The sequence below is a fragment of the Accipiter gentilis genome, chromosome 17, assembly GCF_929443795.1.
Source record: "Accipiter gentilis chromosome 17, bAccGen1.1, whole genome shotgun sequence".
Lineage (NCBI taxonomy): Eukaryota > Metazoa > Chordata > Aves > Accipitriformes > Accipitridae > Astur > Astur gentilis.
This window is the reverse complement of record NC_064896.1, coordinates 10995952-11013662: the sequence shown is the minus strand read 5'-3', so window position 1 is coordinate 11013662 and position 17711 is coordinate 10995952. Positions and strand designations below refer to the sequence as shown.

At 40.8% G+C, this 17711-nt stretch overlaps 1 protein-coding gene across 4 annotated transcripts in view; it reads left to right on the top strand.

Moving 5' to 3' along the window:
- The window catches only part of CHID1 (chitinase domain containing 1), a 136459-nt gene that overhangs the window by 11214 nt on the left and 107534 nt on the right, over positions 1-17711 (top strand). For all 4 annotated transcript variants that reach the window (XM_049820755.1, XM_049820753.1, XM_049820754.1 and 1 more), the window contains exon 8: positions 6793-6885. In XM_049820755.1, coding sequence (XP_049676712.1) covers positions 6793-6885 — 93 coding nt within the window. The remainder of the gene's footprint in view (positions 1-6792; positions 6886-17711) is intronic.

Here is a 17711-nt window from a genome sequence, read left to right as displayed (position 1 = left end):
AATGAATAATCCTTAAGCTAGATGCTCTTGCTTATAATTATGTAATTTGCCAGGTTGTGCCTAAGAGTTGATCTTTATACTGAGCTCTGAACTTATTACAATGTCTTAATAAGACAGCCAACAAGGTGATTTAAGCAATTAGTAACTGCCGGCCAGAAGTTGGGTGTAGTCATGTAATGGTCAGTTTATCTACTGTGCTTACTGTATTTCAGTAAAATTGATATTATTCTTATTAGTTAAATTACACGAATGTAAGACAGACTGTATTACTGTAATTTTAAGACTCAGTGAAGACCAATTTAAACACACTAGCATCAAAGTGCTATGTTGCAAATGACACACATGAACAAAGCATACTTTTTATTAGCTCCAGGGTGAGTTTACTTGTGGCATGGTAAAAATGTTACTCTTTGCTAGGAGTAATGCTGGTTCAAAACAGTATTGCTTGTCCCATCTTGTGTGATAAGAACTATTTGTACTAGAGGAGGTACTGCTGTGTAGTTGCTCTAGCCTTCAGTACCTGAGTGTTATTTAGGTGAAGTATAGAAGCACCACTTACATATTCACTGTCTGTCTGTTATTCATAGACAGGAGTCAGAAGTATTTTCCACAACTTCAGAGAAGGAAAGGGTTATTCTCATAGTGTAGAATGGTAACTGCCTCCTTTGCTCCAAGTCAGTAATGTTTGATCACCAAGTCAGTAATGATTTGGACACCTATGAACAAGGCTTTAGGATTATCCTAACTAAAAATGTGAAAGATGATGTTTGGCAGAAAAACATGAATAGAAGCAAAAGTTATGAACTGCACATTTTCCTTCTCTTCAAGACCAGTTTTAAGTGATTCATTGTAAACTCATCTGTGTTTTTTTCCTCCCTTTATTGCCACTCCCCCGTAAATGGTTAGGGTGTTTAAGTTGCAGAATACCTTGTGTTGGGCTTGCCTCTTCAGAGACAAGCATTCTGAATAAGGCTAATCTAGGCAGCAAGCTGAAGCTAGGCTTCTGTGTGGAGTAACAGTTGTTTTGAGAAAGTGGAAGTACAACATTACATTAAAATTTTGTCTCATGATGCTTGTAAGTTATGGGACCAGTGTCTTCATTTTGAGATTAAGTCAGTTTTTCTATCACTTGCTCTAAAACTGGATGGCTTGGGTATCCAGTGCCCCAGGGGTTTTCCCTATCAATGTTTTTTGGAGCGAACAGGTGCTTTGAACAGGTCTTAAGGGGCGGAATTAAGTGAACTTACCACCTTGACAAGCCTGTATCTTTATTGCACATTGAATGCTGTTACTTTGGGATCTGTTAATTTCCTTTTGAATAGCAGAGCAGAGTTATTCCTGATAAATGGGTAAGCATGGATGGTCTTCTGCTTCGCTTGTCCCTGCCAGAAAAGAATTGGAGCAGCCGGTGACCTCTTCAGCCCACAGAGTGGCAGTATTGTAACATGAGTCATACCTGATCTTCCTAGTGTCTTTCGGAAGTGACAACCACCACCAGTAAAGCATGTTTTTAACCTTGGAAGGGTGGGGGTCAGGTGACAGGTAGGTGTCAACACAGAGATGACCCCTAATCCTTCGGAGATGTGAAGCGTTCATAGAACAGCAATTATGTATGCTCCATATAAAGCATCTGTATTAACTGTTAGGTACGTAGCGTAGGCTTTCCTGATCCAGATCCTTCAAGGTCAAACACCTGAAAGTAGCTTAACCTACTTCTAGTTAAAGGAATAAAAGATCATAATGATGCTCCTAGGAACAGGTAGTCTGCCTTTAAATTGCTTTCAGAGCTGTCTGACAATGCAAAGAGACCTGCATAGCTAATACAATTTATTCCTATTATTTAGTGTGAACGTGTTTTAGTTTAAAAGAAAATAAAAAATCAGTTTGTCTGTTTTTTGCTGAAATACAGGGAATAATCTCACATAAGCAGTTAGCAACAGGTTATTGAGACTCAGCACAGGTGCATAAAATTATCTGGGGATATGCTGCTGCTTCCAGCTTGCCTTATAGGATGTCACAGTGGTGGTGTGGATGTAAGTAAGAAATACTTCACTTAGAATCATTATGGTATTTATTTTTCAAAACCTAAAGTAATTGGATACCTAGCTATTAAATTAATAAATAATAAAATGGCACTCGGTTATTCTAGTGCATCCTTTCGTGTATCTGTGTTGAGGGGAAAGCTATGGAGATTCCTGTTATTTTTTTTTAATAGTGTTATGGAAAAGTTCCATGATCCCATCTAGTGTGCTACCTTAGTGGTGCAGGAGCATTTAATATAGCACATGTTTCTTTATCAGACTTAAAGTGACTAGAGAGTGGGATTTGCTTATGGAACAAAGATGCTGCCTCCTCTCATGCTGACAATCCTTGCACAGTGGAAAAGTATTCAGCTTCCCATCATAGGAAATTAGTTAGCTTCCTAACATAGGAAATTAGTCTCCTAACAAAAATCTACATCAGGCAAGATATCCTATGCAGCTGATACCTCAATACTAACGTGTTTTCCTGCTTCTTATAGTTTAAACCTTCTTCTTAATTAAATAAGCATCTTTTATCTAAAACTTTCTTGACTGATTTTGCAATAAAATATTCCAAGTTATTCATCCTGTGGCATTTAATTTTAGAAACATGCATGCCAGAAATATTGAGATAACTGAACAAGCAAAGGTTCTCCTGCCTATTTAGTTAACAGCTAGACAGGACGATGTCTCTCTTACTAATCTCATTTGTGGGTTTATTGGTGGGGTTTTTTTCCTCCAGAGACCTGGATCATGTTGTGAAAAAGGCATGAAGGTATCCACCAGAATCTGACAGCATTACATAAAAGTGTACACGTTATTCTGATCAATCTGGCATTAGCTGACAGATGGCACTGCCATCACACAGAATCAATCTGAAAAATGTGATTTTTTTATATTTTTTGGGGGCGTTGTTTGGTTTTTTTTTGTCACCACGTGCTGCAGGCACTTGGCATCATGCAGATGACCTTCAAACATCTTATTAATGTTGGTAGGAGTATAGGAGCAAAAAGCTCTTTGGCAGTTCTATCCTTCATGTTAGTACCTGAAAAATTAATCTATTAATCAAAGATTTGCCATAATTCACTCCAGTTTCTTGGTATTAACTAGGCAATGAAATGGGACAAAAGGGCAATTTCATCTTGAAGTAGACAGCTTTATTCTGTCCCATTTTCTTGACAAGGCATACGTTTTAGGGAGTACTGACTACCAGCTTGTGCAAAAAGGTGGCTGAAGCTGGAAAGTTGCAGAGTTCTGAAGGGACACGTAACTGAAGGGACACGTAACTGAAGGGACACGTAACTGAAGGGACACGTAACTGAAGGGAAGGGTATAACAGCCTTACGTGTCTTCTTCAAGGCTTTTCAAATTCATCTACAGCCCACTCATGTGGACTGAAGTAAACTACTACAGGGTGTCCCAAACACAATAGACTAGTAATGCTGGAAAATGGGAGTTCTAGAAAAATAAGCTTCCCTGAAACTTTGGGTGATTAAAATTTGGGGGGGACAAGATACTTTGAAATCATGAACACTTGGAAAATTGATCTACCAAATGGTAGTAATAGAAGGCCTGAAATAGGAGAAACAAAGTAGGCCTTAATTAGCTCAAGATAGAGTCTTAAAACTGTCAATGTTGTAGTAGCTACTCTGAAGTTAAATTTGACAACGGTGAAGTCTCTGGTAAATATTTAATGAAGCCTTTTCAGGAAGACTGATTCTATTCCTACTTTCCTACACCTCATTATAATGTTTAAAATGTCAGTAGCTTTTCTTTCAAAATTACCAGTGGTAATATGGGGGAATATTGTGTTTAAAACACTGGAAAGCACTGTTGGGACACATTAAAGTTTTAATTTATAGCACAATAAATGAGCATTCTGCTGTTGCTGTTTGGGGGAGAGGGGAAGAGTGCACATTTGATTTACATAATCTGCCTTGGCTGACAAATGGAAGTGAGCCTAAATTAAGTCTTTAACCATTAATTCTGTCTGATTTGCTAGAAAGTTTTCAGGGCCCAGAGACCTGGCTTGGCAGGTTAGTGAGTAGATGTTAATCTCAGTTTCTTGAGCAAGAATCTAGCTAACCCTTTCCTTCCTGACCTCCTCCAAGTTGAAGCTAATTATCTTTTGCCAGAGCTATATACTGCTTGGATTTGGTGGCAGGAGGAGAGAAGTGGCTGTTTTAATGGAGTCTGGTTTTAGTTAGAGTTCTGTCTGCTAGCTACAAAATAAAACCAGCAATCCAAACTGCACTCCTGCCCCTTTATCAGGCCACAAATCCCTGTCCTTTGTTTACAGTTGTAGGTTGTGGTTCTACGCTGTATGCCTTTCTAGTTTTAAAATGATTGCTTTTGTGCGGTCACTGTTTTTGTGGGTGCGTCAATGTTTTTGTGGATACATTCTTAGCTCTGCTGGCTAACCACCAGTGTCTGACGTTGCTGAAGAAGGGGGAAACCTTGAATTTAATATTCACTTGATTTCTTTTTTTTTCTCTGCATCTGGTTCAAAATAATACCAACTGCTTTTCTTCTTATGCTTCAAACCATTGCTATCTGGGTAGAAAAATTTTGGGAGCTGAGGCAAATATGTGAAGATGCAGAGTGGGAGCCAGGGTGTTAGTCTTGTTTTTAAATGAAAAAGATGTTATCTTGCTCTGCACCTATGTTAGGTTCTTTTGTCCTGTTCTGCCCCTCCTTCTATCCCCTCACCTTTTAAATAATTAATTTTAAAGGCAGCAAATGTTTTTCATGGTGCAGATGTCTCAAAGTTCCTAGAGCTAACAAAGGCAGCCAGGCAGAGAAGAGAGATCCCTGCTGATGAACAGTGTAGAATAATCTCAATGCCAGAGGAGTTGATTCTTTGATCAAATTTATCTTATATGTAGCATCTCTGACATCTAATAAAGTGTGCAGTCATACTGCAGTTTGGGCATAATTAGTGAAAAAGGTCACTTAGCCATGAGACACAAATCGGTGGGAAAGAAGGCTTAGCTAGTTTTAATACTGATTATAGTTTTTGATAAGATTGTCATGTGGGAGCTGTGATGTGTATGTTGGAGTCAATAAATGTCTGTTTAGTTTAGTGTTGTAATTTTTTAATGTGTTCCTGTGGAAAAGGATTCTTCTTTGCTATAATTGATTTGTCTGAATAGTGACAGTCTTAATGTTGAATGCCTATGATAAGGAAATAGGAGGGAAAGCTGTTACTTTCCCAGAGCAAGAATGGTAGAAGTACATGCTGCAGACAGACCAAAAGCTGATTCCTGTAATCTCATCTCTCCCCCCAGGAAAGAAATATAGGTGGCACTGTGACAGTTTATTGTCAAGAGCTGTTCAGCACAGCCAGCTCTCAAATCATAAGCACAAAATACTGATGGTATTGGGAAAGTGATAAAATTTGCTTTGTTTGCCAGGATTTTGAGAGTAATGGCTTTTGTAGCATCCTTAGGAAGTTTTCATTAGGCATCAAACCATATCAGGGAAAATGAAAATACTTGGTTACCTTTGGATAGTGCCTACATTGTGCAAGTCAAGCATTATTACTGTGAACGATAAATTTGTTGGAAGATCAGTGATTTCAGAAGAATATCTCTAGGATGATACTGCCTCGAAAGGCATGACTACCAAAAGTTGTTTCTGAGAGTTCAGGTCTAATCCAGTTTAAGTGGAGCATACAACTTGGATGATTGCTTATGTGTATCCTACCTTTCCTGCTTTAGTACTTTTAGCCTACTGGAATGGGTCGTGAGGTTGCTTTCTACTTGGTTCAGGTTTAAGCATAGTTCTGAACAGATCTAGAATTCTGTGCTAATACCATCTGTCTGACTGCCTTTGTGGATCCACCCTGCCAGTGGGTAAATATGGAAGTTGACTTTGTTCTGAAAAATGGAAGGCACACAGAAGGCCCATATTTATAGTGCAAATTCAAGGTAATATTGGACTCCTCTTAAGATAACAATAGCCATTAAACTTTTTTGTTTCTGCAGTCTATCTCTGAAGGATTTTCTATTAGCATCACCCTTCAAATAAGGAAGACTAAAAACAGTTTACATGAGAATTTTTGAGTTTATTTTCCTATTGAACTGTTTAGAATATGGATATGAAAATTGTCTTTTGTGAAAGTCTTTAAATGATGCATATGGAAGGTGATACTTCCATCGAATGTTTATTTTGTAGTTATACAGTAATATATTGAGAAACAAAAGGATTATTTATACAGAAAAAAACAGCAGCAGAAATGTTTCTAAATACAGGCCTCAGAAATACTGCTTGAAGATTGCATGTCTTGCTGTGAAATCATCTTTACAAATTCTCAGACCTCATATGTAGTAATACAGTGGCAACTTGAATGTATGCAACAGTTGCTTGTTTCAGAACAGTGTTTGGTTCTTCTATTGATCTAATTCTTTTTACTGAATATGACCTCAAGAGGTGACCTGCTCTGATGAGATACGATGGTTTTACTTGCTAACAATGCATAGTTAGATTAAAATAAAACTAGGAAAAATTTTAGCCTCAAGGTGATCACCTGTTCCAATAAAACTAAGACAGTCTACAGCAGTTCAGTGTTCTTAGTCCTGGAAGAAGGTAAACCTCTGATCAGTCTTCCTAATTTTTTTTTTCTGCTATGGTCATTCACTACAAACTGTGTTTGGCTATCTGGCCAGCTGCGTCTTTTCAATTATTTCTACTGTTACTTGTTAACTTGCTCTTGCCACTGTATAGCACCAGTTTTACTGTCTTTCCCTCTAACAATATATTTATATTTCAGGGAGTTGATTCACTTGCTCATTCACCTTTCTGAAGCTCTGCATGAAGCACAACTTAAACTCATACTGGTCATCCCTCCTGCTGTTGCAGCAGGGTGAGTATTCCTATTTAGATGGCAGGTTCCAGATGAGAAATACTTTCTTGTCTGATATACAACAAATTCAAAGCTTTGTTTACAGCTATGCAGCTTAAATGGATAAGAAATTGTTTGAGTTTTGTAGTCCTGTCTTCATGCCTGTTGCACTGAATAGTCTTTGCAACTATGTGTTTTCATACATACCTCATAACTTTTGATGTCAAAATAGCTTGCAGAAGGACCTCCTATTGTGTTGTTAACCCAAAATGTCTGGTAAGAACTTCCAGGAGAACAAGAGCAGAAACAGTTGTGGAGCTTAATGACTTGTTGACAAGGGGTGAAAAGAGTGTCATAAAGGTAGCATATAAAAGAACTTTGTGAGCCTCTGGGTACAATTTCAGCTATGATAGATAATAGTTGAATTTTCTTAAGTAAAAAAAAACAGATCTACAGGAAGGAATTACATCTATGATAGGCCTGTGGGCTTTAAAAATTATTTATTTTGACTTGATAGTCCATATGTACAGAAAATGCATTTAGTAAGAGGATATTTAGAATTGTTAATGATTCTTTTTATTTGTGTAATGATTTGAATCTGACGGATGTACCAGTTTATATGCTCTTCTGGCTCAACAGCAGTAAGCAGTTCTTATCATTCAGTGTTTATAGCAGAGAGACAGTTACTTCCTAAGATTGTTTTTGTTGAAAAAACAAAACCCATGTGGAAAATAAGAATGAAAGTTCATTATATGTGGAAGGAATTTGAATCCTTTTTAAATTTATACATTTTTAGGAAAAGATTCTACATTGTCTTTAAGTGATGTATAGTAAAACTAAAAAAAAAATCACAGTTTTACTATATCTCTAGTCTTTTTCTGGAAAGAAAATTGCACTCCAGTATTTCGGTATTTCACGGGGATTACATCTAGTCCTTCAGGGGTTTGTATGATCAATCAGTGATTACATCCTTGTCAGCGTGAGCAGATAGAACTGAAGACAAGGGTGGAAGGTGATTCAGAATACCAGTAGAGTGATGTGACTTCATTATTGTAATTTCAAATTGGAATGTGGGCTATACCAATGCTATACAGCTTATTAGCAAGAGTTTTGCCAGTATCCATCTGTCATTTGGTAACATTTGTTTATATTTGGATGCCGTTCCAGGTCAAAAGATGCATGGTATGCTTGCATTGTGAGCATAGCTATCTGTTGTACTACCTTGTGGAAGAGTGTTTATGGTATAAAATAGTGCTACAAGGATCTACAAGGAATACATCATGCCTTCAGAGAACTGTGGTAATAAGGGTTATCTTATCCCCAAAACTACCAGGTTCTGAATCTCTGTATTCTACTCTCCCCTTTCCTTGATTTCAAAGGTAATGAGCATCCCTCTTACACTATAGATAGGCCAAATGTTAAAGTTATGTATATGTCATGGGTGATGGCCTTTTACTGTCAGAGTGAGAAGGTCCAAATCCCTATATAGTTGTTTTTAAGGGGTTTGGTGGGTGCTCTTGTCATATGGAACTGCAGAATAATGAAGCATAACCTGTTGTAGAGAATTACATACACAAAACAGTCTTCATAAAGTAATTGAGTACGTTGGAGTGGGTTCTGCTAACTGCAGAGTAGGTGACAGATGGGACACACGTGCTAATCCTATGTTGTGCTTATTCCTTATTTCTGAATTTTACCTAATGGAATAGGTATCTTCTGGTTATGCACGTATTTTTGGCTTACTGGGCTTGACTTGCTGATAATGATAACTGGGGAAGATTTGTAATATTTGCATAGTTGGCAATGCAAGATTTTTTTTCCAAGTTTCCTTTTTCCTTCAGGCTGTTTACCAACCTTATGTCTGCACATGAAAATTCAGGATAGTAAGTCAATCTTAATTAGAGAGCCATTGTTAGGTATTTTTCAGGTGAGAGTTAGCAGACAGCTAAAGAAAAATATTACACTGTCTCATTTTTCTCACTTTGGGCTGTATAACAGTATGGACAGGGTCACAGCCACTACAGTTTATGACAGTTTAACAGCACAGTTTCAGGATGGCGTTGTACAACCTCCTAAATTTCATGTAGGCTGTCACGATCTTTCAGTGTACATTCATTTTCAAGGTGTGAAAAAGACTGAGAAAATGGAATGCTTGAGCAGGCTTGTAAATGTCTCTTCTGTGGCTGGACTTTTCTCTGCAATGTTCTCAAGTTTTTGTTGAGTTTTGTGGGGAGGTCTGATAACACGAGGGGGGAAACAAAGCTTTTCTGCCTACAGATATTCGTGCAGAGCTTAAATGCTGCCTGCTGAAAAGATTCAGGGACTCTATAGTAGGTGGTTAAAAAGTTGTGTATGTGCTGAGACCAGTTAGCGTCTGCACTGTAACTGTGATGTCGCCTCTTCTGTAGGTGTGTAACCTTGTCCAAACCAGTTCCTGAATATAGGACATGTACTTTCTACAACTTTAAGATTTTAAGCCCAAAATAATACTTACCTGTAATTTTGTTCTTCAATAGCTGCATGGAATCTGATTCCAGTTTATTTTCTATAAAACTGTGTACTTCAGGATGGTTTTTGTTGCTTTATATTTTCCTCTATTGCACAGTATAACTGTTTTATATCCTTAAAATGAAGTAGCTAGTTTAATGCAAAAATCCCTTTGCTTCCATGTGTGGCTGGCCACCAAATTTTGATAGGCAGAGAAGGAGAAGCAGTGTTTTGAAGACTATGGCCAAAGCAAACAAAATAAATTTTATGTAAATTTGTGAAGTAGACAGTCCTGTAAAATAATATGTGTGCAGAGCCCTTTTCCTCAGGGACTGAAGGGCTCTGACAGCCTACCTGCATTTTGAGGAGATTCCTTCCTATCACTCAAGCCCCTCTGTTTCTACCTCAGTTCTGGTGGGTTTTGCATCATGGTTTGTGAGAGACTTTATTCATAGAACAGTACTAGTTTCTAGTGCATTAAGGGAGTAGATCCAAGTCTCAGGACAACACTAGACATGCTGTTGTTTCTTTTTCTCTAGACATGGTGTGGCTTGTTCCCTTTTCCTCATGCTCTGTATTTTCCATGGTCTTCCGATGTCAGAATACACACGCTATAATGCTGAGGCAGTTTGGCATGCTGCTACACTCCAAATCTTTTAATGTGCAAAAAGGAATGCACTATATAAATGGGGTCAAGAATTTATTGTTTGTCCACTTAGTGTTTTAATGGTCTGATAGTCCAAATTATCTAGGTAATACAGAAAAGCCTCATTAACATCACAGCTAGAATTGTTATGCTGAGCCTTCCCACTTTCTGCCCCTTTTCTATGGTGTTATGCTCACCCTTCCACTGTTCCTGTGGGTGCTGAGGTTGACACTTAGTATTCCTTCAGCAGAAAGATGAGTTATCAGCATGGTGAGGTTTTTCTTGGGAGCAGTGTCATTTTCATGCCAGAGGTTTCTTCTTTGTCAGCCTTCAGTTTCACTTGGGGCTATTTCACGTTTTCTTACCACAGCCTGCTTCCTCTTCCTTGGCTCTCAGGTGAAGTTTGAAATGTGTGCAAACTCCTCAGGTCGGTCAGACCTTTTCCGTATGTGGTATTCCTAGAGCTGGGGGCAGTACCCACTTGACCACCACACAATTATTTGGAAGAAAGTTCAGGCCATAAGACGCAGAGGATTTACAAAAGGACGAAGCTTTTAATCAGTGCTGTTTCTCAGAATGAGGCATCACATGTGTTGCAAGTAATTAGAGCTACAGGGTACGTATGTTGTTCCTTACTGTCATGGATGTCTTTCCATGGCTGTTGAGAGCCACTTTTGTGGCTGGTAATACTTGAGTCTTACGAAGCCAGCTTTCTCTGTCAAGAGGAGGTTGAGAGTCACTCAGATTTGCTTCACAATATAAATGCTTAGGAGCTTATTCTGATGCATGGATGGCTTTGCTGGTAAAATTTTCTGCTTGTATTGGTTTTGTTTGGCAAGGTTTTGGTAGCGGGGGGGGGGGGGGGGGGGTGGTTACAGGGGTGGCTTCTGTAAGAAGCTGCTGGAAGCTTCCCCTGTGTTCGAGAGAGAGCGAGCCCATACTAGCTGGCTCTAAGACGGACCCGCCGCTGGCCAAGGCCGAGCCAATCAGTGATAGTGGTAACGCCTCTGTGATAACATTTTTTAAGAAGGAAAAAAAAAGTGGGACGGGGAGAAACTGCTGCCGGAGTGAGGAGTGAGAACATGTAAGAGAAACAAGCCTGCGGACACCAAGGTCAGTGAAGAAGGAGGGGGAGGAGATGCTCCAGGCGCCAGAGCGAAGATTCCCCTGCAGCCCGTGGTGAAGACCCTGGTGAGGCAGGCTGTCCCCCTGCAGTCCAGGGAGGTCCACGGTGGAGCAGATCTCCACCTGTAGCCCGTGGAGGACCCCATGCCGGAGCAGGTGGGTTCCCGAAGGAAGCTGTGACCCCGTGGGAACCCCGCGCTGGAGCAGGCTCCTGGCAGGACCTGCGGATCTGTGGAGAGAGGAGCCCACGGAGCAGGTTTTCTGGCAGGACTTGTGACCCCGTGGGGGACCCGTGCTGGAGCAGCGTGCTCCTGAAGGACTGCACACCGTGGAATGGACCCATGCTGGAGCAGTTCGTGAAGAACTGCAGCCCGTGGGAATGGCCCACGTTGGAGGAGTTCGTGGAGGACTGTCTCCCGTGGGTGGGACCCCACGCTGGAGCAGGGGAAGAGTGTGATCAGCCCTCGTCCTGAGGAGGTGAAGCGGCAGAAAATAATGTGTGATGACCATAAACCCCATCCCTGTCCCCCTGTGCCGCTGGGGGGGCTTGGTGGTGAAATCTGGGAGGGTAGTTGTGCCCGGGAAGAACGGAGGGGTGGTGGGAAGGTGTTCTGAGATTTCATTTTACTTCTCATTACCTTGCTCTGGTTGATTTGTAATAAATTGAGTTAATTTTGCAAATTGAGTCTGTTTTGCCCGTGACGGTAATAGTGAATGATCTCTCCTGTCCTTATCTCGACCCGCGAGCCTTTTGTTATATTTTCTCTCCCCTATCCAGCTGAGGATGGGGGAGCGATAGAACGGCTTTGGTGGGCACCTGGTGTTGAGCCAGGGTCAACCCATCACACTGCTATAGGGAAGGTTCCTGGAACGGAACCAATAGCTTTCAGCTATTGCCCTCTGAAATGCTAGCATGGCTTCCAGTAAGCCAAAGTGTTATCTGCTTTGTTGTATTAACTCATTGCACCCCAGAGCAATAACTGCAATACTTTAAAAATAAAGACATGGAAACTAAGTCCTTAAAAATCTATTCGTGGCTCATGAGATAACCTTTGCAACATTCACAGACCACTAATACTCTGATTTCTTGCAGATGTGTCTGGAAAATTGTGGGCTGGTATGCCTTTGCATCACACAGATGTTCAATGGTCATAACAAATACTTTGAGATTCTTGTGCTTTGGTTAATTCAAAAATAATGAGAAATTACTATGTCTTCTCTCCTCTCTGTCATTTATTCCAGTCTTTCATGCTGCCTTCTTATGATCTACATTTCATCCCAATTGATAGTTCCTTTTTAAAGCAATTTTCAGTTGGTATTAATTGTAGTCTATTACAGATAAAGCAAAGGAGAACACTTCAGAACATTCTTCTAAAATGCTTTGTCAGTTGCTTCATCACACAGATGCTTTTAAAAATGCTAATGTGTGCTCTGACAGAATTTAAGTAATTGCTGTAAACAGTGTTCATATGTAAGTGTATTTGCTCCTTTTGGTGGTAGGGAGAAAGTGAAGAATAGTACAAACCTTAAGATTCCTGTTCATCATGATGCCTATTGACATTACCAGATTCGGTCTTGTTGCCAGAAGGACCTTAGTCTTTTTTGTTTATACACAGTCACATGCGGCTTTACAGTCTATTTTTTCTAAATCCTGAAACAAGAGTTGAAGCCACTATAAGTCCTCTGGATTCTTAAACACATTTTGCCTTGACCAGAGTTTGCTTTGTTATGGTAGCTGTATCTTTGACTATTTCACAGTCGAACGCTACACTGAGGTTTGGACCTTGTGTTGTTATTTCCCCTCCTGCTGCTGTCCTGCATATTGACAAGATAGTGGGTTCACAGTTCCAAAACTTTTCTGAACTGGGGTTTAGAAATGCCCTTTTAGAGCTGGGAAGAGCTGTCTATCTAAAGTGCAGATTCTAACCTGAAATATGTATTAGGCCTGTCCCTAAATGGCCTTATCTGCAGAGGAGTAGTGAAGTATTCCTGTTTTCTAGGTGTGGGAAATAACACCTGTGGTTTATATGAAAGAATCCAAAAATCTCTTTCCTCTAAACCAATTATTTTGTTTCTTTATGCATTCCTAAAGTTTCTGGAATTTATTCATAAACTTTATTGCTCAGGAGAAGGCATTAGTCACATTCTTTTCAATTAATACTGTTATATAAGCCACCTGTCTGTGTTTTCCATGTGTGTCTTCCTATTGCATTAACTAGAAAAAAAACTTTAACTTCTTGAGTAAATAGGTAGCTGAAAGTATGTACATAAGTTATGGAAACATCCAAAAATGGTCACAATGTCCATGCATGCTTTAAAGCTTAGAAGTATATTGGATTTAATGATATCAATAAGCAGAATCCTGAAATTTTCTTTCTGCTGTACCTGACTTTTTAGATAGTAGCTGTATTTAAAAATTTTTGATTTATAGAATAAGAAGGCTTCAGCTGTTATTGTGTATTAAATATCTCATGTCTTGAAACTCACTTTGGGTTTTAACACTTACACATGGTTGAAAGTGTGCTTTAATGCGTCTTATATTCTTTATTTGTTGGAATCACTGTAGGCTGTTAATCAAAAATACAGCAAAAGGCATGGAAATAAGTACCATCGAGAATCAAATAATATTTTAGAGTTCAGCAGCTGGCAAAAGTCTGATAAAGGAGACATGATCTGTATGTGGAATACCCTAACCAGTTGGGATGCTAGGAGCTGCAACTTTGTTCCTTTTGTGTTTTGCCCTGATTAAAATTTAGAGAGAGAGCATAGTTAAATGTAAGCAGTTTATTTAGGAATGCGTTAAGATCAAAGCAGTCTGACAGCAAATGCTATCTGAAAGGAGGCACTTTTGAGAGCTAAAAATACTGGTTTGCTTAGGGAAAGAGTCTGGAAAATGCGGCATTGCACATGAGATCAAGTACGTGATGCCGGAAGGAAACATAGTGGGTCATCTCTTTAACTTCTCAAATTCAGCTTTTGCAAACAAAAACTAAGTGAGACTTGTCCTCTAACTGAAGCTTGCTTTCATAGCTAAAGGATCTGTGAAGCCTTTGGTTTTTGATTTGCTTGTGAAATGATCTGGGCTAAAGGAAAACTTCACTTGAAAAAGAATTTTATTTTTTTAAATCCAGACATTTTATATATTCCTTTACAGCATTTTTTTATGTAGCTGTTTACAACATTGTCCAGGGACAGTTGCACTGGCATAATCAAGGGGTGGGAATGTGTGTGGAGGCTGATCGGGAGGTAGGAATCTTGCTAGCAAGCTTTGCTGTCACAGAGAATGCAAGTAGAGCTACCATGGTGGCAAACACAGATTGAGATAGTTAGTATTTCCATCCACCTGATGTCCAGGAATTGCGTGATTTTCCTGCAAACATGAGTGATTTGCAAGAGAGAGGAACAGCAGGAGCCAAAGCTATGCTTTAAAAAGTGTGTGTGTTATACTGTGACTTTCCTTTGGGGTGGGAGACTTGTGGTTGCATATGTCTGAAGAGAGGTGCTAGGACTGCTGCGTTATGTAAATGGTTGCTACAGCAGATGGTTTGCTGAAGTCTTCCAGCCTGTCTTTCAACAGATTGTCTCAAAATGTTAGTTACTACTTTTAACATGCATGGATATGGATGCATGGATGCATGTATAAACTATATGAGTACCGTTTCTAAAATGGCGATGGGTAGCCAGGCATATTCTGCCCATTGGTGATGGGGGGTAACTCCATTTGTGCTGAGTAATCCTAGGCTTGGTGAAATACCTGGCTTAAATATGTGCACTTCAGTGATTCTTGTACTGCAGAAATTATACTGGTGAAAGCTGTGTGGGTGTTTTTATACTGATATCATAAGCCTCTTTCTGAATAGGATAGCTGTGCTGGAGTGAACTACCTTTACGCTTAAATATGCTGTTGGGGGGAGGGGGGCACAGGGAAGATGGCAAATGAACTTGAAATTTGGTTGTATCTGTTCTCTTAAGTCTGTAAATCACAGGGACTGAGTTGGTTATTTTATTTGTTTCTCTATATTTACAAGTTTTATGATACGTTAGGGGTGCTTTTTCAAAGGCGAAAAGTGAGGCTTTGAATTTGAATAGTAACTCTTTCCTGTCTGCAACTAAATTGAATTTAATCTGACTAGATTATTACATGTTTTATCCAAGTTCAGCAACCATGTTATCCATGGTGTTTCCCAGTTACTGTGAAGAAAACAATGAATAAAGAAAATTCTTAAGTTTGTTTAGATGAGCTATCATTGGAAAGAGCATCGGTAATACTCCTGTTTCCTTCTGTCCTGAGAAAGAGCAAAGGCAGACAAAAAGTTCTCAGGAGCTGGAGATAGGATGTTATCTTCACAGGGATTCTGAATCTAGCCGTGGTTGCATAACCATGACCTTTCTGACATTTGTAGTTTATAATGGACGTTAGACATATCGTGTAACTGTGTTAAGGTTCAGCTTGGTATACACAGAGTCATTAAAAGCGGTTAGTTTGGCTAAAACCAGTGTTAAATAACTCTGTATTTACAGACAGGTTGTTGGTGGTCACTTGACTTTTATTGTTCCCTGCAGTATAACCCTTTGCACAAAGTAGCAGTAAAAAATGGCATCGGCTGTGTCACTTCATAATATAACACTGTGCTCTTTACTTGCATTTTGATGGTTAGGATATGCACCAAGCAATTTGTCCTGTGTGATGGATATCCTTTTAAAACACCTGTCTTTAGGTTACAAGACAGTAGCCGCTCCTTGAATAACAGGTGATTCTTTATCTCTTGAAGTTGTTTGGAATCTGTAAATGAGAACAGGGAAAATCTCAAGTAAACAAACTCAGTTGTTGAGGCAAGCAGCTCTGGTGCTGGCAGGGTCTGCAGCGGAGCGCTCCAGCGTGGTGCACAGGGGCGTTCCCAAACCGGGGAAGCTCTGGGGAGCTGGGAGACCCACTGAGAGCCCACTGCTCACGCCACAGCAGCTGGCGGGACCCGGCCAGGGCTAGGAGCAATGGGACAAGTCGTGTCCGTCCCCCACCCCAAGCCCCTAAGGAGTGTTAGCGACCAGGAGTGCGGCTAACAGGGTGCAGCGCGGCAGGTTGTGCACCAGTTTGCACAGCAGGGTGGGCAGGAAGGGTGTTCAAGCTCTGCCAGCTCGACCGGGAAGCAATGGTATCCACCCAGCAGAAAGCCATGGCCTCTCCAAGCTCTGCACCCGCCATGACCGACACAGCTTCCCAGACAGTGCTCCGATGGGAACGGGCTGCTACCCAGGTGTCAGGCTGCAGGCTGTGCTCTACTCTTACACCTGTACCTAGCAGTGAGCACACCAGTGGGAGGTTCACCCAGGTAGAGGAACTCTTCTGCTTAGTGACAGAACACCAGGAGGTGAGTAGCTTGAAGAGTATCATGGAGTCGAGAGAGAGATTACTGGAATCACACTCTACCTTCCATGGGACAGGCCTGTCAGGCAGACAGGGCACATGACGGGGAGGATTCCCCATCCTCTCTCCACCTGGCTGAACGTGCTGACTCAAGGAATAGGGGACAATGGCAACAAGTACCTGCCTGGTGCAGCCCGCTCGTCTCCTCTGTGACTGCCCCACCTTACCAGGTGCCCCTTGCATAATAGGTATGAGGGTCTGCAAATAGAACTGAACAATGACAAGGACGATGGTTCATCTAGGTTGGAAGAGGTGCCAATGTTGTCAGCCTACACTCTGCATCAAAACTGCTTCCATTAAAAAAAAAAAAGGCATGTCACCTTCTTAGGAGATTCTCTCCTGCCAGAACAGATGGCCCAATATGCAGACCGGACCCACTTCTTAAGGAAAGTCTGCTGCCTCCCTGGGGTCTGGGTTAAAAGTGTGATGAGGAAACTTCCTACCTGGGTATGTCCCTTGGATTATTATCCATTATTTATTTTTCATGTAAGCAGCAACAAAGTCACAACAAGAAGTCTGAGGGCAATCAAGAGAGACTTCAGAGCCTTGGGACAACTGGTTAAGGGATCAGGAGCACAAGTAGTGTTCGCATCTGTCCTTCCAGTTGCAGGGAATGATGAGGGAAGAAACAGGAGGGTCCAGCAGATAAATACTTGGCTCCGAACCTGGTGTCACTGGAAGAATTCTGAGGGTTTTGATCATGAGTCGGTCTACATGATCACGTGTCTACATGACACGGGGTCTGCTAGTGACAGACTGGGTACACCTGTGTCAAAGGGGGAAAAGGATCTTTGTGCAGGAGTTGGCAGGGCTCATTGAAAGAGCTTTAAACTAGATTTGAAGGGGCAAAGGGATAAAACCAGGCTTGCTAGAGATAAGCCTTGGAGTGGCATGCCAACATTTGAGGGACAGTGTGCTAGCTAGGTCCTTTAGTCTGCCATCTCAGTGGAGGTAGGGGATGGAGATCCACATGACAGCAAAGACGCAAGGGTTATTGATGTGTTAGAAACCACAGAAGCACCTGAGAACAGTCACATAGGAATCAGGGTGTTGCCCCCCAAAAAGGTGGCAGGATCAATAGCCCAACTGAAGTGCATTTACACCAATGCCCACAGCATGGACAACAAACAGGAGGAGCTGGAAGCTGTCGTGCAGCTGGAAAAC